The 19,844-nt window shown below is 33.3% G+C and overlaps 3 protein-coding genes across 5 annotated transcripts; 1 reads left to right on the top strand and 2 right to left on the bottom strand.

Moving 5' to 3' along the window:
- Positions 1 to 285: 285 nt before the first annotated feature.
- Positions 286 to 7,012, bottom strand: LOC140055732 (26S proteasome regulatory subunit 6A-B). Of its 2 annotated transcripts, none has more exons than XM_072101115.1 (11): positions 6,962 to 7,012; positions 6,173 to 6,256; positions 5,804 to 5,929; positions 5,429 to 5,536; positions 4,925 to 5,034; positions 4,086 to 4,176; positions 3,131 to 3,274; positions 2,492 to 2,737; positions 1,909 to 2,054; positions 1,681 to 1,762; positions 286 to 879 (listed from the first exon to the last, which is right to left on the bottom strand). In XM_072101115.1, the coding sequence occupies exons 1-11, from the start codon at positions 7,004 to 7,006 to the stop codon at positions 769 to 771; spliced, it is 1,293 nt and encodes a 430-aa protein (XP_071957216.1). In that variant the 5' UTR covers positions 7,007 to 7,012; the 3' UTR covers positions 286 to 768. The 2 variants fall into 2 exon arrangements, with proteins under 2 accessions (XP_071957216.1, XP_071957215.1); XM_072101114.1 differs by lacking the exon at positions 6,962 to 7,012 and adding an exon at positions 6,695 to 6,714.
- A 673-nt stretch (positions 7,013 to 7,685) lies between these two features.
- LOC140054560 (large ribosomal subunit protein eL32-like) lies at positions 7,686 to 9,693 on the bottom strand. The gene is made up of 4 exons (XM_072099597.1): positions 9,669 to 9,693; positions 9,184 to 9,301; positions 8,686 to 8,838; positions 7,686 to 7,904 (listed from the first exon to the last, which is right to left on the bottom strand). The coding sequence occupies exons 2-4, from the start codon at positions 9,274 to 9,276 to the stop codon at positions 7,746 to 7,748; spliced, it is 405 nt and encodes a 134-aa protein (XP_071955698.1). The 5' UTR covers positions 9,277 to 9,301; positions 9,669 to 9,693; the 3' UTR covers positions 7,686 to 7,745.
- Positions 9,694 to 9,959: 266 nt separating this feature from the next.
- On the top strand, positions 9,960 to 19,297 carry LOC140054130 (DDB1- and CUL4-associated factor 7). Of its 2 annotated transcripts, XM_072099013.1 has the most exons (8): positions 9,960 to 10,227; positions 10,849 to 10,950; positions 11,374 to 11,475; positions 13,170 to 13,358; positions 13,494 to 13,703; positions 14,127 to 14,244; positions 14,560 to 14,739; positions 15,489 to 19,297. In XM_072099013.1, the coding sequence occupies exons 1-7, from the start codon at positions 10,054 to 10,056 to the stop codon at positions 14,730 to 14,732; spliced, it is 1,068 nt and encodes a 355-aa protein (XP_071955114.1). In that variant the 5' UTR covers positions 9,960 to 10,053; the 3' UTR covers positions 14,733 to 14,739; positions 15,489 to 19,297. The 2 variants fall into 2 exon arrangements, with proteins under 2 accessions (XP_071955114.1, XP_071955113.1); XM_072099012.1 differs by having other exon boundaries at positions 14,560 to 19,297.
- Positions 19,298 to 19,844: the final 547 nt, after the last annotated feature.

Raw genomic sequence — 19,844 nt, 5'->3', positions numbered from 1 at the left:
CTACTCTGTTATATTTAACATTCTAGTCTCAGATATTTCTTGTCACTCATGACGTCATGTTAAACTTATTAAATTAAAAGAACATTGATGTTTCTGTCAAACTTTATGTGACAAAAAATGTGATGTGCCCATATATAGAAATGATGATGTAATATCACTATTATGTTTGTGAACACATCACACTTTTTTTGTTAAACTAGTTTGATAGTGTGGACAGTCCTTTATAGCTTAAATTTGGAATCTTTATTCAAGAATACACCATTAAAATAAACAGACTGGACAAAGTTTTCAATAATATTAATTCTGTCACTTAAAAAGTGATTTTAATTGTAGCATAGTTAATACAAAAGCATAGACACAGTTTACAGTGTTTATATGCATGCACAGTTAATACATTTGAGTTTTTGTCGCTTTTGTTTAGAATGAACTTGCCAAGATATTCAGAATAATAATTAGACATACCAGTATGCCAAGCTAAAATTGTTCTATTGCATGTCCCAAGAAATCAAGTTATGAATTAGGCCAAATAAATGTAATCATTTTTAGCATTGCATCCCAGTAAAATACCTTGTGGGGAGGTATAAAAAAATAATAAAATTACTCTTTCTGGGCATAAAATATAAATATTGTCTGGTTGATGAAGATGATTTAACTTTGTATTTCTTTACAACACATTTCAATAATATTGGACAGTTTAGGTTATGCAAACCAAATATTTGGCCTTACTGGACTGGACATTAGGTACAGTATGAGTGTGGTACAGTGTATTTAAGCATAGTAGTTAAGATTGGCTTTCTTCTTTGATTGTACTTCTAGAATACCATCCATATAATCTTCATGGCAAAGCTCAGGCGCTCCACTCCTCAAAGCGATCATACCCTTAAAAACAAGAATATTACAATAATTAGAATGGTTATAATAATGTTCATGAAAGTGAGCAAGATGGTACAACACGTTGATCTGATAACAGAGATGGTAATGGGTAAAAATAGCTGTAGTAGATATTAGGGAGGTTTCGCAACCTTAATAATACGATAACGAAAACGAATACGTCACACATTTGTGAAACTTTTGAGCTGATCCCCATTTCATATCCGTAAAGCGTATTTGTGTTGACGAATATCACCAGTCATATTCGTAACTACAAAACGAGTATAGTTTTTGATCTATTTTGCACATTTGCAAATTTACCGAAGTCATATTTTGGACGGCGCCCTCAATATTTTGTTACCATGCGAAACAGATTTTTACTGGCTTACGAAAACGAATACGTGTGCGTGACGTATCCGTTTTCGTATTCGTAAGATTGCGAAACCTCTCTAATAACAAATAAGACTAAACCCTGCCTACTTTCACAGTGTATTTCTTAAGCAATTATTCTGAGGATTGTTATACATATTATAAAGGCATAAGGATATCATTTTAAAGGTCTGTCTATACTATCACAATGTGATGTACCCATTATATGGACATGATTACATCATATCACTATCATACTCAGGCACATCACAATTTTTTCACAGCTATTTTGACAGTACTATGTAGACATAGCTAAAGGTACAGAATATTGAAACACATACGACAAACTTGACATGCGTAAATGATCTCATGAATATCATGCATTTTGTATTTTAAAAGTGATATTTCGAGAGAGAGTAAAATAATATATTTGTTACTTACAGCTTCTACACATACTGCTTTACATTGAGCTCCATTGAAGTCGTCTGTACAGCGAGCCAATTCTTCAAAGTTTACATCTTTACTGTAAATATCAAATGAATTAATCTAATAAATTCGTAAGACTTTACACTATCAAGTGGGATAGAATTAACAGCTAAGAACATTATGAAAACTATTATTTGTAAAAGATTAAATAATAAAAAAAAAAAAAAAATGTATATCACTTACCCAACATTCATTTTTCGCGAGTGAATCTGCATGATTCGCGCTCTGGCTTCCTCGTTTGGATTTGGGAATTCAATCTTACGATCTAGACGCCCTGATCGCAACAATGCTGGATCGAGAATGTCAACACGGTTAGTAGCAGCAATAACCTACAACGAGCATGGTCATTAGAATAAAACCAACATAGGTTAATGAACGCTTGTATAAGGGACAACCTTGGTTAATGTACACCTGGGTAAATGTAAACCTGGGTAAGTATACATCTGATTAAATGGGTTAACATAAATATGTCCTATTAAATTACAATCAACATCATACTGTATATATAATTATAAGGCTTACCCACCAGATAAAGATACATAAACATAATCTATGATAGATTATGTTGATGTATATATGTTATTGTCTTGCACTGATGAAGGGCTAGTGTTGTTGAAAGCTCTGCTAATTTTTCTGGCTGTTTTATTTTATCATCCAGCCACTGATACCCACAGCATTGTCATTTTTTCAGTAATTTGCCTTTGGATTTATTATATACACATATTATGTTATAATAATCTTTAATAATCATTTACTAACTATTTACCTTGATTTCAGATGTTGAACTAAAGCCATCTAATTGATTAAGTAATTCTAACATAGTTCGTTGAACCTCTCTGTCTCCTGCCTTCTCAGAATCGAAACGCTTTGTTCCAATCGCATCTAATTCATCGATAAATATGATAGCGGGCTGCTTCTCTTTAGCTAGTGCAAATGCATCACGGACAAGCTTGGCACCATCTCCAATAAACATCTGGACAAGTTGAGGTCCAGCTAGTTTCAGAAACGTTGACTAGAGAAAATGATATGAATAAAAAATGTTATAATTATGATCCATTGGCCGGAAACGACACTCTAATAATTGTAGATCCTACAAAACTTAGAACATTTCACATATAAATCAGTGTATATTTGATAACAATGAATTTTCAATATCAGAAAACAATTTCGGGACCCATCAATTTTGTTTTTGCGACCCAAACATTGGGTCACGACACACAGGTTGCGGAACGGCGATCTTAACCACCAAGCTGCAACTCCACATATAAAAACATAATTACATATTATATTGATTGTATCAAGCAGATTTGGGTTGTGCTATGACTTGTTGAAGTATGACATAGTCAAGTCGGTATCAAACTAAGATGGTATTTAGACACACATCTGACAAACTGCCCATCTTTACCTTTGTCTGGGCAGCACAGGCTCTTGCCATTAGGGTTTTCCCTGTACCAGGGGCACCATACAGCAACACTCCTTTAGGAGGTTGGATACCCATGTTGTCAAACCTCTCTCTGTGCGTCATTGGTAGTACTACTGCTTCTATCAGCTAAGGAAGAAGAAAACAAAGTTAGCAAACTCTTAGTAAAATCAAGGCAATCTAACAACATGATGAGGTACTGTTGGTATTTGTTGCAGCCAGACATAAGATCAAAGCATTGTTATGAGTTCCTATCTTGCCATGGCGAGTTCAGTGTCATGTTAGATTACCTAATCAACAAATCATTATTATTAGGAATTTTTAAAGATAAGGTATGCCCTCTCCCACATTCACAAATTTAGCTATGAAGATAATCTGCCATATAGTAAGTCAAGTACATTTTGAAATATTTAACCATTTAACTCAAAAGTATAAATATACCAGGAATCATTCGCAACATAAACATTGAGAAGGCACTGTGTAAAGAAAATAGTGTCCCTGGGTGGTTTGTTATGATTTGAACTCATTTCAGTACTAGATGTTGGTGTTTAATTTCTGTCCATTATATTCAGGTATATTTATTCATAAAAAAGAAATCAATAATACAACGGCAGCCAAAAGGCTGAAAAGTAGTATTTTACAATATTTGATAAAAAGAATATATAAATATGTATAAATAGTAAAATTGGTTAAAAAAAAAAAAAAAAATAATAATAAAATTTGTCCACTGGTAAGTTAAATAGTGCCAGCCTATTCAATATTCATTGAAACATTATCATTAATGAGTCGAGCTAAGAAAGGGAGTGGTGAAAATTTAAATCTCTCTGTAGAACCAAACGGGATTTCGAGTCGAGGCTTACACGCAGACCTCAGGGTTCTGCTAATTTCACGAACAGGGGGAAGAATGCTTCTAAATGTATCAGACTATATTATTCCATACCTCTTGAATCTGTTTATCTAAGCCTCCAATATCACTGTATTGTTCTGTTGGTCTCTCATCTACTTCCATAGCTTTTACTCTTGAATCGTATCTAAGTAAAAAACAAACAATTCATTAATTTGGAGGCTCTGGTAATAACACTATGTTTTTATTCTGTCAGGTTCAGGTTAAGTCTTTGTTGATGTGCGGAATCTCAAATAAGTCAAAAAGGGCTTTAAAAGACATTACATTGTGCATGGTAATGTAAAATTGCTTAAAATAAAAAAAAAAGGCCAAATAGATTTTATATGAATAGCAATAGAAAGGAAAAGGTAAGAAATAAATTCAAAGTTATTAACTAGTTATCAATAGTATTAGTGGGTAACCTATCACATTTAGTTGGAGTAGGGATTTGTCCAACTTCCTGGTTGGAGCTTGGTGGTTACAATGCACAGCTACCTAATTCTGGGTTCTGCATTTCAATCCTGTCAGAACGTTTTCTCATAACAACAAAAGAAACGCCACTCTCAAAGATTTGTTTACGACTTTTTTTATACAGAACATCTTGTGATAGTGAATTAATTCACTTGGTTATCCTTGGCAATTTTCTTAATAAATATATTTACAGTCAACTCTCCCAACACATAATATGTTTGGTTTTCTGGAAAGTCTGCTATTAAGAATGTGTTTTTAATGGTAAAAATGAATTGGGACGTTTTGTACCTTAAGAAAAGTCTGGTTTTGAGAGAGTTTCCGCTTTTCAGAGAGTTGACTAGGCCTATACTGTATATATATTTATGTAGACATTTTTAATGTTAATTGTATTAAATATAAATTAAAACTTTAACTTGTAGACTTACTCTGCTGGCAATGTTTCAAGAACGAGATAAGAATCTTTGTTGACGCCAACCAGATCACCTGGAGTGAGGTTCTCAGGTTCAACAAGACCAATAACAGGTAAAAAGTATGTCTGAAAATGTAATTAAATCACTAATAAATAGGTGAAAGTTTATCAAAATATAAACCAATATAAAAATATGTCTGTCCGAATCAGCTTAACTTAATCAGTAAACATTGCTTTGCTGAGGTTTGTAAACCTACCTACCTACTGGTTTATTTTGTCTGTTGATGTGCAAAATCTTTATTTTTCAGCGAGAGTTAACCTTAATAAAAACTACAAAATGGCTTATAATTTGATTTATTTTGCTGGTTTTAAATACATCTTTTATCAATATAATAATATTTTCAAATGTTATAAACAGAATTAAACTTAGGGCTTTATCATATCGTACTAGAGTAATCGAAGTCTGATCGATTTAAAATTTATTGAATCTTTCCAGAGAGATGCTTATAGTATTACTAACCTGTCTTGTAGACGTCTTGATGACCGCACATTTGCCTTTACGTTGTGAATCTAGGTCGACATTGGCACCATCTTCTTCCTCTTGGTCTTGAGGGTCCACGTCTAAAAGCTGGCCGGAAAATAAACAAGTAAACATTACTATTGAGATAACAGTGACCCGTCATTAAGACACAATAAATGTGATATTTTAGTGTATGAGCTGTAAATTGTCTAATTAATGTCACTTTTTGGTGTTCCAATCTAACTAAAAATTTCCTGAAGTTAAAATGTTGTGTTTTGTGAAGCTCTCTACTTTTGTAAAACACTTTTTTTTATTCTCAAACAATAAAGTATTTTAGTTATTTTCAGGAAGGGTAGACAGAAATTGGGTTCTTACCTCAATAACATTGGATACTAAATATGGAAGGGTCTTGTTGACTTTGATTTTCTCTGTGTTTTCTTTTATCTTGTCCTTTTGTGCTTGTAACTCATGTTGAATTCTCATAGTTTCGCTTTTCATAATCTTATAATAAAAATGAAGATATAATTGTTTTAAATAATTTTTCTTTAGGAAAGAGTACAGTTTCATTTTTATTACATCCTTTTTATTGTTATAAAAGAAGTATATTGTACAGTAATTTTGTAAATGCAACGTTTTTAGCCTTGCGGCTACTTGTTGTAAGTTTTATATCAGAATAAATAAAATAAATTAAAATATCAGGAAACTCTGCCATGTATTTGGTTTGTTATACAGTAGTTGACTTACTTTTATTTCATTGTCCAAAAGTCTTGCAAGGCTAATGATTTCATCTGTTGACATGCGCAGGACCTCTTCTCCAACTGCTGGTTCCTTAAAGACAAACATAATTGCATCACAGGCGTTAATTATTATGATTATAAATGTTATCGTTTTGTAATGTATTATACTTTAGGCCCTAGGCCTATACTAGCTATGTATGGGCTATCTTACTAACCAAAGAAGTACAGTGTCAGTAGGCCTACTATTACTAGCTACTGTAGCTAGCTAGTAGGCTAGGCCTATGCATGATACTATACTGTACTAATAATTTATAATAAATAGGCCTCAGCTCAGCGACAGCAGGCCCAGCTAGGGCCCTACTCTAGCTAGGCCTAGCCTAGCCTGCTGTAGTAACTAGCCCCTACTGGCCTAGTCTAGGCCTAGATAGCGGGCTAGGAAAATAATACTGTATTTTATCAATTGAAAAAGAAGGGGATTCCAAAGAAGGTATTATGCCTGGAACCGTAACGTTCAATAAGTTAAACAAACTTAAGATAAATCGTCTAAGCCTAGAGACCTGCTGAAGCTAGGCCGCGTTGGCCGCAGTAAACGCCGGAACCGAATCAGGTGCTTTCACTAGCCTAGCCTACGTCTTGCTTTCGCTGACTCATGTGGCACACGCTAATGAAAAATACATTTTTGTATACAAGTCAAACCATGGAGTGAATTTTTTTTAACCACGGTTAATATGTGTATATACATCCTACATCAGTTGGTTCTTAAAACACTAATATAAACATATTTAGAGAAATATACCTCTCCATCTTCTTGCCAAATTGCTTTATCTTCGAGTTGAGCCATCTTTCTTTTTTTGTTTAATGAAATGTTTGTTCGTTTTTAATATCTCAACTACCAATCATAGAGGGGGTACTACTTGAATTTTTAAATGCATAAATGAATACAACTCTATCTCTTACAGTGTAAATAACAACGTGAATTTCTTTCACCAATACAAGACTTTTGAGATAATTAGTGATAGTGAAAATATATTTTTCCCAAGTAAATTTGACTCTTCTTCTGTTATTTTAGTGAATTTCCTTTCTTTTACCACTATTATAAGTTCTGTCAAGGATATTCTTTGGTTCTGTCAACACAACTAAACTGACATCTCCCTTTGTACACAAACGCATGCTCTATTATGCTGTTATTTTATGCAGGACGTTCATCATTAATAATAATAATTATACCTCTACTTTAAAAATTCATAACATAATACTGTAATAACAACAGGCAATTATCTATCAAAACTTGTTAATAGTAATTACCATCTCCTTACAACTTTCATCAACAATATCAAAGGTTCAAATTTATGTAATTCCATATCAGAACATTTTATATTGCTGCCGGCTACGAAGCTATAACACAGCCAGAGGATAATACACACACACACTGCCTGCACAAATACATTGCATCTTCTTTAACATTTTTTAAATTTTTCTCTATAAAATAAAATCGACGACAATGAAAATCAAAACAGTAATTTTTAGTCTTTTTACATTGTTTTTATTTTTCATCTGAAATTAATAAACATAATAGAGGTCTACTCGTTTTCTTCGCTCCTCAGCCTTGCATGAGCATTCGTTACTTTGATGGCTAATTGCTGTGCACGTTCCACAATGAGTTTTCTCTTGCGAGCTGACACATTATGAGCAACTTCAGCGGCGTAGGTCTTGTTTGACATCATTAGTACTTCCAACTCCTAAATAACAAAATATAATTTAAATATGTACACAATTCCATCAAAGAACTTGGAAATGGGCAGCTAATAACCTAAGAGGGCAGCAAATAACTAGCAAAGAAATTTTAGATGGAAGCAAACCGTATAAAGGAGGTGAAACAGCTTTAGAAAGGGTGGCAGGCTGCTTAGAAAGGGTGGCAGGCTGCTTAGAAAGGGTGGCAAGCTCCTTAGAAAGGGTGGCAAGCTGCTTAGAAAGGGTGGCAAGCTGCTTGGAAAGGGTGGCAAGCTGCTTGGAAAGGGTGGCAAGCTGCTTGGAAAGGGTGGCAAGCCGCTTAGAAAGGGTGGCAAGCCGCTTAGAAAGGGTGGCAAGCCGCTTAGAAAGGGTGGCAAGCCGCTTAGAAAGGGTGGCAAGCCGCTTAGAAATGGTGGCAAGCCGCTTAGAAAGGGTGGCAAGCTGCTTAGAAAGGGTGGCAGGCTGCTTAGAAAGGGTGGCAGGATACTTAGAAAGGGTGGCAGGCTGCTTAGAAAGGGTGGCAGGCTGCTTAGAAAGGGTGGCAGGCTGCTTAGAAAGGGTGGCAGGATGCTTAGAAAGGGTAGCAGGATGCTTAGAAAGGGTGGCAGGATGCTTAGAAAGGGTGGCAAACATGAAGTATTTTTATGTTTTCCCTTAAACAGAAATTAAAATGGTGTTTAATTTTGTCTTTTTTAAAATACAGTATTAGGTAATTCTGATTCGTTTGTTTTCCGACATTAATTTAATGACACAGTTATGGAGGAGAAATAATCATTTTTACAGCCTTACCTTAATGTTGTGTACAAGGAACTTCTTGAAACCGTCTGGCATCATGTGTCTTGTTTTTTTGTTGCTTCCATAACCGATCTTAGGCATACGCATCTGACCCTTGAAACGTCTACGTACCCTATTGTCAATACCTTTTGGCTTTCTCCAACTTGGCTACAAGATAAGGAAAAGATTTATTTTAAATAATGTGCTGTGTAATTTTATTTTTGGTATTGTTTATAGATTTTATCGTTTTTCACAAGCTTTTGAATACAGTAAAAGACACTTTTAGGACCCAACATAGTGTCCCCTTAATAATAAATAGGCTAAATAGTCATCTGATTAGGGATTGGTCACAGAAAAATATATTGCCACTCAATTGTTTAGTTTCAAAGGGTAGTGTAGGGGTGTCCCAATGATTGCCGGGTTCTACTGTATATATTAATGTATTACAGATATCGGCATACAGATTGGTAATTGTGTATGCAAACAAACAAATTTAACCAAGCATAAACCTACCTTAACCTTTACATATCTATCACATTGATGACGGATAAACCGCTTGGTCTTCTTTTTGACAATTTTTTGTTTCACAAGTGGTCGAATAGCCATCTTGTTTGTTTTGGTAGTTGGTATACTGAAAAAATAAAAATCAGTAAGTTATAGGCTAGGCCTAGATTAACTTTATTAAGGTCCTCTCTCTTTATGCAGGCTAGCCTACACATTTGTGTATCCGTGTACGCCTACGGCTAGACTAGGCTAGGCTGGACGGATATTCCATTCAGACCACGAATAAACACAACACTCCGCTCCGTGGACCGTGAGGCGTATAGGGACTATACAATGACGTTTATATCCCAAAATCAGACAAATATTAAAAAAAATAAAAGTACTTTGTGATTATATTTAATTATTTTAAAGTATAAATTCACATTTCAGATGAAGATGCAAGCGATATATAAAGGATAATAACAGAAATAAATTCACTTCAATATTTCACTCACTTTCCAAAATCAAGATGGAATTGAAAAGGCCGGATTTAGAGGGCGCTGTTTATAAAAAAATTGATAACTCGTCGACGTAGATAGTTCGATTTTCTTGAATATCACGAAAAAAACCAAACATGAAAGACATGAATCCTTAAAAAATAAATGTACAATATATACTCAGATAACTTGATTGCTGTTTTCTTTTCATTAAGAATGAAGATAGCTTAGTTGAAAAAAATATAAATATATTATTTCACTTAAAAAATATTGATGTCCTGGCAATTATTTACATTGTACAGAGAAAAACATCGCCATCTTCGCCGCCGTATGTCGATTTCTAAAGTTGCCTGATAAAAAATCAAAACAACTATCTTTGCAGCTATTTTACCACTTTTATAAGATGTTGTCGGCCTCATTAGGCTGTGGGGGGAAACTGGGGGGTATATCAGGAAAACGTAAAGAAATTTACAAGTACGAAGCACCATGGACTGTTTACAGCATGAACTGGAGTGTCCGTCCGGACAAAAGGTTCAGGCTTGCAGTCGGCAGCTTCGTCGAAGAATACAACAACAAGGTAGGCCTGACCATATTGCTGTCTGTGTATGCATTTCCTTGGGGTAGCCTAGCTAAATTGTAGTATCTACTAGGCCTAGGCCTATATATAGTTATTTACCTAATTTGGCTAGTAGGCTAGCATATAGGCCTAGTAGGCCTACTAGCTAGGAGGGCCTAATGTAATTTTTAAATGAAATGATGGTTAACTTATATATAAAATAAATATTTAGAAATTAGGCCTACAAATTATTTAATTTTAGAAATTAGGCTAGGCCTAGTTTAGGCCCTTTTTGGGCCAAGGGGCCTCTTTAACATAATTGGAACTTCTGATTAGTATTAGTACTAGACTATAGGCCTAGCCTACATATTTTAATATTCAGCAGTATTATTTAAAAACAAAATTAGCCCTAGCCACCAAGGTGCGTAACAAAATTGTCCAGATAATCATCAATTCAGTGGTGAGTGGTACAAAAAATTTCTACTACCTAGGTTACAGGTATAATCAATGTTTGCATATGTAATGTGTGCATTTATTTTATTTTTATGCAGCAGCAGTGTGGTTTACGCATTATGATTAGTCCTCACGTGACCTTAAAAATTGCCTTTTGACTATAATTTTACGATATTCTTTTGCTTTCAGGTTCAAATTGTTGCATTAAATGAAGAAACGTCGGAATTTCAGAGCAAAAGTACATTTGACCATCCTTACCCTACAACCAAAATCATGTGGATTCCAGATAGTGTTAGTAGTATTTATTAATAAACAAAATCTGTAATGGTCTATTATTTAACAAGATACATTTAGCACATACATGGTGTACAGCAATTCAATATCAAATCTGCGATGACCTGTATTGTGTCATAGAAACTTAATAAAAATATATTTTTTTTTAAACACCCCTGGCAATCCATGGCAACCTTAAAATGAAACACATTTTTTTCCAATTTTTTAATTGGGTCAACGGAAGTTTATTGTATCTTTCTTATTATCATCAGAGGCACAGTCTCAATGAGATGTACAACAAGTATACAGTAAATAAATGCAACAAATTTGACAGAAAAACAAATTACAAAATATTTACAAAGTATGCTTTGTCATGAAAATTGGTGAGAATGAACTGAGTTAGTGACTTATGCGTTTTCTTATTTGTTTGTTTTTATACAGAAAGGTGTTTTCCCTGATCTTGTGGCAACAAGTGGCGATTACTTAAGGGTTTGGAGGGTGCATTCAGATTCGGAAACAAGATTAGAATGTTTGCTGAATAATGTAAGTACTTAAGTCCTGTTCACACAAAGACATATTAGTTAATTTTAACTACAGTTTTTGTTTTCTCCTACACAATACTACACCTGATCTGAATACAGTGCACATCGGCTGTTATTTATTTCATAAAAAAGCCGTGTTTGATAATTTTTCATTAGACTTTATGATATTCTAACATCCAAGTAAACCTTGAAAATTCATAATCCGCTTAATTAAGAGTTTCCCAAATTATAATTCATTGTCATAACAGGAATTTAAAATTAATGATTTTGATTTCCTTAAAAATACTTCTAATTATGTTCAATATAGAACACAACAAGTACACTAGTCCAATTCCTTATCTAACTCTCTGCCTACACTAGAAAACCCTGCCTACACTAGCAAACTTTATGTGACAAAAAAATGTGATGTGCCCATATGGACATGATGATGTCAATCACAACCATATTTCGGCATATTTGAGCATATCACTACCATATTTGGGCACATCAAACTAGTTTGATAGTGGTGTAGACAGAGCTTTAGGAACTCATTATTATGTAGTCTGATAGCAACAACAAGAATGACATTCTGTGTCTGTTCGCTCCCTGGAATGTATAATAGTTTGCCATTTAAATGTTATCGTACTGAAAGATCAAAAGATTCAAAGTATTCTCTTTAAAGTTACATTAACAGTGGTTTATTTGCAAATAATATGAATTCTTCTATGAATATCTTAAACTATAATTATATAGCATGATCAGAAATGCTAATTCACATCGTCTTCGCTTTTGACTTGTACAGCTCGTTAAACACTAGACTCTTGGTAAAAAGACAATTTATCCTAAGTGACATTTAATGGATGCAATTAGGACTAAATCCTATCATCATCAGCTTGTGTGCTTTACGGCTTTAGACGTATTTAGATATGCCATTTTCAAATCTGCAATGTTTACATTTTAGCTCACTAACATATGGTGCGTTAAGTGTATTGTTTACTATGAGTAGAACCCCTCATTTGGGACACAACTATTAAGGGGACATTATTGTGTCCCTGTAATACTAGGGATTCCACTGTAACTGATTAATATACTGCTTTCACTATCCAGTATAACCTACTGTATTAAGAGGACACCATTTATTTATTTCAATTCTTTAACAGACACTATGTTGGGCTCTGATTGTATCCTCTTAATAGGGATTCCACTAAATAATTACAGTGTTTTCACTATCCATTAGAACCTACTGTATTAAGGGGACACCGTTAAATATTCAATTCTTTAACAGACACTATGTTGGGCCCTGATTGTGTCCCCTTAATAGGGATTCCACTAAATAATTACAGTGCTTTCACTATCCAGCAGAACCTCTATTAATGGGACACCTTTCTTTTATTTATTTCAACCAATATGGTCTTTTAATAGGGGTGTCTCCTGATTAGCTCCTATGTTTTATAAGCATATTTTAACTTGTTAGTTTCACGAGAAGGTGTCTTCTATAAGTGAACTACAGTACTGTTAAATGTAGTGCCTACACAGTACAGCATTGTGTCATCTTCTGTCTACTAAACAACAAGTTTGTCATTTTCAAACTGCAACTGAGGTTGTCTAAAAGTAATAATAGACATGATGGACAATTTTTTTATCTTACAGTAGATTTAAATCGTAAAACTTTTTCTTTTATAATATTCTCATTTTGTTCTTATTAATTTTATCTAGAATAAAAACTCCGATTTCTGTGCACCTCTGACGTCCTTTGATTGGAACGAGGTAGACCCTAACCTTTTAGGGACATCCAGTATTGATACAACATGTACTATTTGGGGTCTGGAGACTGGACAGGTGCTGGGAAGGGTCAACATGGTATCCGGACATGTGAAAACACAACTTATAGCCCATGATAAAGAGGTAAAATATTGTATGCATGGTTTCATTATGAGTAAGTTTATGGTGTGCCTAGCTTTCCTTGGTAAACCTACATTACTGTACCTCCTCCTCTCCATACTGTATGTATGTAATGATGTGTTATTTTTTTTATCTTAGGTGTATGATATAGCTTTTAGCCGAGCAGGTGGAGGACGAGACATGTTTGCCTCGGTTGGTGCAGATGGTTCAGTAAGAATGTTTGACCTTCGACACTTAGAGCATTCTACTATTATATATGAAGACCCAAATCATCATCCGTTACTGCGACTGTGTTGGAACAAACAAGATCCCAACTACCTGGCAACAATGGCAATGGACTCCTGTGAGGTATGATTATTTGATCCACTATTTTTCATAAAAGCCCATTGACATATGTATTTTGGTCCTTATTGCTTTGCATTCAGTGCATGGAAATGTGTTATATGTATTTACAAAAACATTTGCCAATACTTACAAGAAGCTGCGAACTGTATCCATGAAATCAAGACCGGTTTCAAGAATCTTGTCAGACAGGGTTCTGGCGGTAAAAGTGTTTTCGGAAGAATTAAAAACTGGAGGTTAGGGTTAGTATACACATCTTGCTTATTTTTCCTTTAGAAAGCACCGTGCATTTTCGAAAGACTGAGGAGTTACCCCAGTGCACTTGTCCTTCTCAACCCCTGTTGTTTATGGTCCCTAGGTATCTAAATTTCAATATAAATTGAGGATAAGTATGAAAATATAAAAATATCTTTTTTTCTTTGTGAATAGGTGATAATCTTGGATGTACGAGTTCCTTGCACACCAGTTGCACGACTTAGCAATCACAGAGCGTGTATCAATGGGATTACGTGGGCACCACACTCATCATGCCACATATGTACAGCAGGTAAATTTGTATTTTTTTCAGTAAATTGTTTTATCCCTTTCGAAGGACAAGATAAGGAAATTTCAATTCAATTGGTTTTATTTTTGCGCACATGCATGAGGATGCATATTGAAAGATCTGTGCTATGCAAATCACAGATCTTTAAAGATGTATTGTCCCCCTGAAATAAAAAAATATTTCATTTTAATGTTACATTAATAGTTATTCACTTTGACCGGGAAAGCAATTATGTACCTGAAAAGACTGTATTTTTTTGGTTGAATTTATCAATTAAAAAATATTGATCTAAATTATTTTAAATGCTTATTTCTTCAGCCGACGACCACCAAGCTCTTATCTGGGACATCCAGCAAATGCCACGAGCCATTGAGGATCCAATACTAGCCTATACAGCAGAGGGAGAAATCAACCAGATTCAGTGGGCGGCGACACAACCAGACTGGATTGCAATCTGTTACAACAGCTGTTTGGAAATCCTAAGAGTTTGAAAGTCAGGTTGGTTATTACAGCGATCTAATCGCAAGTAACGATTGTACAAAATCACTTGGGATAATTAAACACCTTTTTTACAATGTTACGTTGGATCTGTACAGTGGAAATTGTTGGTTTTAAACATTTTTTATGGGGACGAAGAAGCTGGGTGGGGTGTAAGAGGGGTGGGGGTAAATACTGTGAAGTAAAGTCAGATAGCAGTCTGTTACTGGTCTATAAGATTGTTTTTGGTAAACTACACTTGGAATGTATAAATGTAGTTTTAATACGAGGGACCTATCATAATTGTATATTGAACTGCACTGTCATTTTTAGTAATGATAAATTTTTTTTTGTGGTACCTGCTGCTTTTTCAAACACTGCATATAGTCACAAGTAATGATTCAAAATATCTAAAGATAGTTCTAGTCTTATCTGAAAGTTCTATATACCATAATAGGTCCCGGTTTCGCAAACACATTTCCACCTTTACCATGCCTAGGATATCCATTATTTACTGTAGATGCTAATGTCTGATACTGTTTTAGCGCCATTTATAATTTAATGTATTCAATTTTCAAAGTGCTCTCTCTTGTTTGTCCATGCTTTCAGAAATTCTCCCGATATTTCACTTTTCAAGTTGAGGTCTCTGTAGTAGATTTATTGTGTAACTAAAATACATTAAAAAATATTAGGATAGAGACTAGGTGCTTGTAACAAATTGTGTATTTCTTATTAAATTCATTAGTTAACAATACCGTGACTTTCTACAGTTACTTTACAGCAAGACCACTCCAGTTAAAGATCAGTTACACCTATGTCAACTGCCATAATAGAGTTTTTAGTCCTGAATGGCCGAAGATTACTATTGGTTTTTTTCTGGAAGAATACCGATATCATAAATGTAAATGTTTTTTTGTAGTTTATTATACATTAATGTTGTCAAATGTTTATTATTTGGTATTACATTTATTATCACTGTTTAAAAGTATAATTAAGAAATAAATTACAAAAGAATTGAATGTGAATTAATCGATGTAAATAATTGTTAAAATTGCTGGTAAGGTTGTTACACATGTTATGGGTTTCCTTAATTGTTTTTCAGGAGCCATTCATAGTGTACTGTTCATATCTGACAAAACTAGCATTTGCAGTAAAACCCGTACAAAGAGTTGCACTAAATTATAATCACTTCAATTGCTACTTTTTTATTAGGGAAAACCATGTTATCAGGGTTATTTATGGAGAAGTAATTTTTGGAATATTGACAGCATATGACCCAAATTTACCAACCTAAATTGTTAGCGATTTTCCCACGTTCAACCATGATTTATGCAAAAACACTGCTGTTGTAACTTGAAATGAATGAAAAAAAAAACAACTGTAATTTGTGGTCATTATGCTAATTATATGTTTGTTAAATGTGAATGTAAATATTTGCTTCATATTTGTTGTGTATAGATCATTCCATAATGCAAATATAGTAGAATAGAACATTATTCAAGGGACACTTTCCTTTTAAACAAAATGAGCAGAAATATGAGCTGTATGTTGTAAAGATGTTCCCCAAAACATTTAAAAAAAAAACAATAATAAAGATGTAAAAATCAAATTTTTGGTCAAAGTGAAAAAGTTTTAGGTGATTTTTTCAGGTGGAAAATATATCTTTACGATCAACCACTATTAAGTGGATGACATACCTATTAAGGGGATACATTGCCCCTATGTAATAGTAGTTTTACAGTAACTGATATTGAATTAAATAATTAATAATAAAAACATTTAAAATGTGCGATAAATAAAAATGCTCATTTTTGGTATAACCAGCTGACATGTTTTTTAAAAATTACTGAAAATTATTTTTTTTAGCCAAATTTATGTAAATAACCGTTTATTTTTGTTCAAATGTTTGTACATTTTTTCATTTAAAAATTCTCATTTAACTGTCAAACGTAGTTTAATTTTTAATAATTTACTTATTTTTGTAGATATTGCAATTTTTGTTGTGCTATAGTATAATTATTTAATTTGTGTGTTTTAAAACAATTCTACCACCAGCATTTTACATATTTTAATTTAATATATGGAAATTTGATCTCCATGATGTTCAATTATTCTTATTATTCACTGTTTAGCATTAATATGCAAGCAGAATATATTGATAATGACTGGTTTAATGCATGTTGGTACCTGTACGTTTAAGGTTATTATTAGCATAGATTTAGCTTATTTGTGTGTTGATAATATTAATTAAAACATAATACTGTACTGTATGTTAACATATTCAGGAATAGTAACCATTTTAGTAGTTGTACTAGTAGTGCTCTTTACAAATTTGAATAAGACACAATACATACAGTGACGGGGAACACCTTGTCCACAGTGGTACTCCATGCTTCTACAGTAAATATTATTACTCAAATTCAGGTTCAAATTATAAATTATATTGTGTTTTTTATTAATATTGGTTTTCCTAAATATTAAGAATGTTCCACTGTTTTTTTAATCCTATCAAGGGACACCTTTGGGACCCTACAAACTGTCAGTTTAATAGGGTATTATATGAATGGATAAGGATAAAGATCATATTATAATAGATGATATGCTGTTTTCCCTATAAGTTAACCCTAACATATAAGTATATACTGTATTACTATACTATAATATAAGACATAGGATAAAATTCATTCATTCATTCATTCAATCTTTTATTTCGGAAACTCTGGTCCATAGAAAGTAAATTACATATAATTGAAATAAATAGAATAAACAAAATTACTACTACTCATCTCAGGATGGCATTCCATCTGGAGAGCATCTTCGACTTAACTAAGACGTTGCTTATAATCGTTGAGATTAAAATATTTTTGCTTGCATTAAGTCTACACATCAGGCCATATATTGATATTCTTAACAATTCATAAAAAGAGGGAATTCTACATTCCGTAAACATGAGGCTGGCACTGCAATGTCGAGGCCTTTGCAATAACATTCTTAAACCATTATTGTAGCATACCTGGAGAGATCGCAAGGTACCTTGATTATAGTTACACCATAATGTTGCACAATACATATTTAAACAATATGTTCTAAATAAAACACATTTCACATTGATAGAACACATACTAAATTTTCTAACCAAGGAGTTGGCTCGGATACACAAAGATTTGTATTGCCGCTTTATATCAAACTCATCACATAAATAAAACAAAATAACTACATGTAATAACTTAGGAACACAATAATTTAATGTTTCGATACCTTTACAGGATAATCGTCTAGCTAGTGCATCTAGATAAATGTAATAAGTATCAGAGGCAAATTCCTGTATACAGTGTAACTTTGTGATACAGTTATAACATATGATAAACATGTGACATTATATCATGGAGCTTTCCTAAAAATAAGGACTACATTAAGAGGTGCATCGTCAGGATAGTAAACTTTATGTAAGATAATGAATGAAAATTATGGTTATTTTTCAGAAGTTTTTTTTTTTTTTTTTAAATATTTATATTGTGGATTTTCTTATTTCTTCATAGGATTAATACATATGTAGAAATTCTACAGTAGAGTATGTTTTACAGATAACCTGTTCGAAACCATGCTTTAAATTCATACTTCTACGTAAAAAAAGATACTTAATTAAATTTGTGTAAATATTGTAGTTATACACTTCTGTGAAATGTATTTGGTTATAATTTGTTTAAAATAATGTGTATGGTAGGTTAGTTTACGAATTTAGAAATCAATTCCATTCATTAAACAATTGGCTGGTTTGTAAATATTATTGGTAGGGTTATTTATTTAATGTGAAGTGCATGCGTTCATCAAATACTTGTACTATGTGTTTACCAGTAGGTCCCATCCATGTGTTTACCGGACCCTACTGAACACCACACGTCAAACAAGGCTATACATACTAGCATTAAGGAACTATTCCTCAATGATAATACAGTAGTACCATACGCACCTAATCCTATACGCTAAAAATGCACGTTACTCAACCCCTAAATAATCAATCTTACTCTTAAATATAACTGAACCTAACCCTTGTTTACTTCTAGAGTACTAACGCACATTAGTACCCTAACCAGGGGTATATGGTACTGTGTCGTATGCATAGCGTAGTGTGACATGTGGTAGCGTTGTGTGGCGTGTTGCAGCGTTATGTGACGTGTTGCATCGTTGTGTGACGTGTTGCAGCGTTATGTGACGTGTTGCAGCGTTGTGTGACGTGTTGCAGCGTTGTGGGACGTATTGCAGCGTTGTGGGACGTGTGGTGTTTAGTAGGAACGGTTATGTAATTGTATTACCTTGGTGTTTAGAATACAAATAAGTTTATTAAACTTCGAGGTACTGTAACTTTAGATTTTAATTATTAGACGTCCTAATTTGGCGGTACTATAGATTTTAATTAAAGAGGTCTTTAAATAGGCGGAGATTTTTTTCACATATCGATATTGTGTGATTTTAATTTTCTTCGTAACTTTTACCCACTACTTTTTAACTTGGTAGAAATAAGCTGATAAGAACAGTGTTCAAATTGACATGTTTTCAATAAACGTATTTATGACATATATACTTTTATAGCTTTTCTTTTTTATTATTATAGCATTGACTACAAGTTTATACAACAATTTAGTTTATCATTAATGTGTAAAAACATGGTAAAATAGTTTATTCACAGAGAGACAGAAAAAAAAATGAAATAAGAAATACTCGGCTAATTTGATTTACAATACGGCATTACTCTTATAATACAGTACAAAATATAGAAATAATCTATGAATATTATATTCCAAAGGTACCCGCTTAATTATATGGTTTTAAATGTGCCATAGATTCCCGGCGTAGCCTAGACTTGTACTGCTGTGTAAAACGTTATATGTAAATGCAATTACAACTAACACTGTCACTACAAGTTTATTCATATTTGCTGGCAGGTTTAATATACAGATCAATTATTAAGATGTGAAATTCAGGTTAAAGTTCAAGTGAAATAAAAATTTTTGTTCAAACAAATTGAACATAATTTTAGTTTTGATTCGTCAATACAATTTAATCATACATATATTTATTTTACACTAGACATACGTAGGTGTGTTGTTATGCAGATACAGAACTGT

This window comes from Antedon mediterranea, chromosome 7 (genome assembly GCF_964355755.1).
Source record: "Antedon mediterranea chromosome 7, ecAntMedi1.1, whole genome shotgun sequence".
NCBI lineage: Eukaryota > Metazoa > Echinodermata > Crinoidea > Comatulida > Antedonidae > Antedon > Antedon mediterranea.
This window is presented reverse-complemented; position numbering and strand designations above follow the sequence as displayed.

Excerpts from the sequence above, each read along its gene's own strand:
- LOC140055732 (XM_072101115.1), bottom strand. The coding sequence starts at position 7,006 with ATGGCTCAACTCGAAGATAAAGCAATTTGGCAAGAAGATGGAGAG. Across the intron at positions 2,738-3,130 it reads CCTGTGCTGCCCAGACAAAG|TCAACGTTTCTGAAACTAGC; the intron begins GTAAAGATGGGC and ends CATTTTCTCTAG. Across the intron at positions 880-1,680 it reads AAGCAGTATGTGTAGAAGCT|GGTATGATCGCTTTGAGGAG; the intron begins GTAAGTAACAAA and ends CTTGTTTTTAAG.
- LOC140054560 (XM_072099597.1), bottom strand. The coding sequence starts at position 9,276 with ATGGCTATTCGACCACTTGTGAAACAAAAAATTGTCAAAAAGAAGACC. Across the intron at positions 8,839-9,183 it reads ATAGATATGTAAAGGTTAAG|CCAAGTTGGAGAAAGCCAAA; the intron begins GTAGGTTTATGC and ends CTTATCTTGTAG. Across the intron at positions 7,905-8,685 it reads TCCTTGTACACAACATTAAG|GAGTTGGAAGTACTAATGAT; the intron begins GTAAGGCTGTAA and ends TTTGTTATTTAG.
- LOC140054130 (XM_072099013.1), top strand. The coding sequence starts at position 10,054 with ATGTTGTCGGCCTCATTAGGCTGTGGGGGGAAACTGGGGGGTATATCA. Across the intron at positions 10,951-11,373 it reads TCATGTGGATTCCAGATAGT|AAAGGTGTTTTCCCTGATCT; the intron begins GTTAGTAGTATT and ends GTTTTTATACAG. Across the intron at positions 13,359-13,493 it reads TTATAGCCCATGATAAAGAG|GTGTATGATATAGCTTTTAG; the intron begins GTAAAATATTGT and ends TTTTTATCTTAG.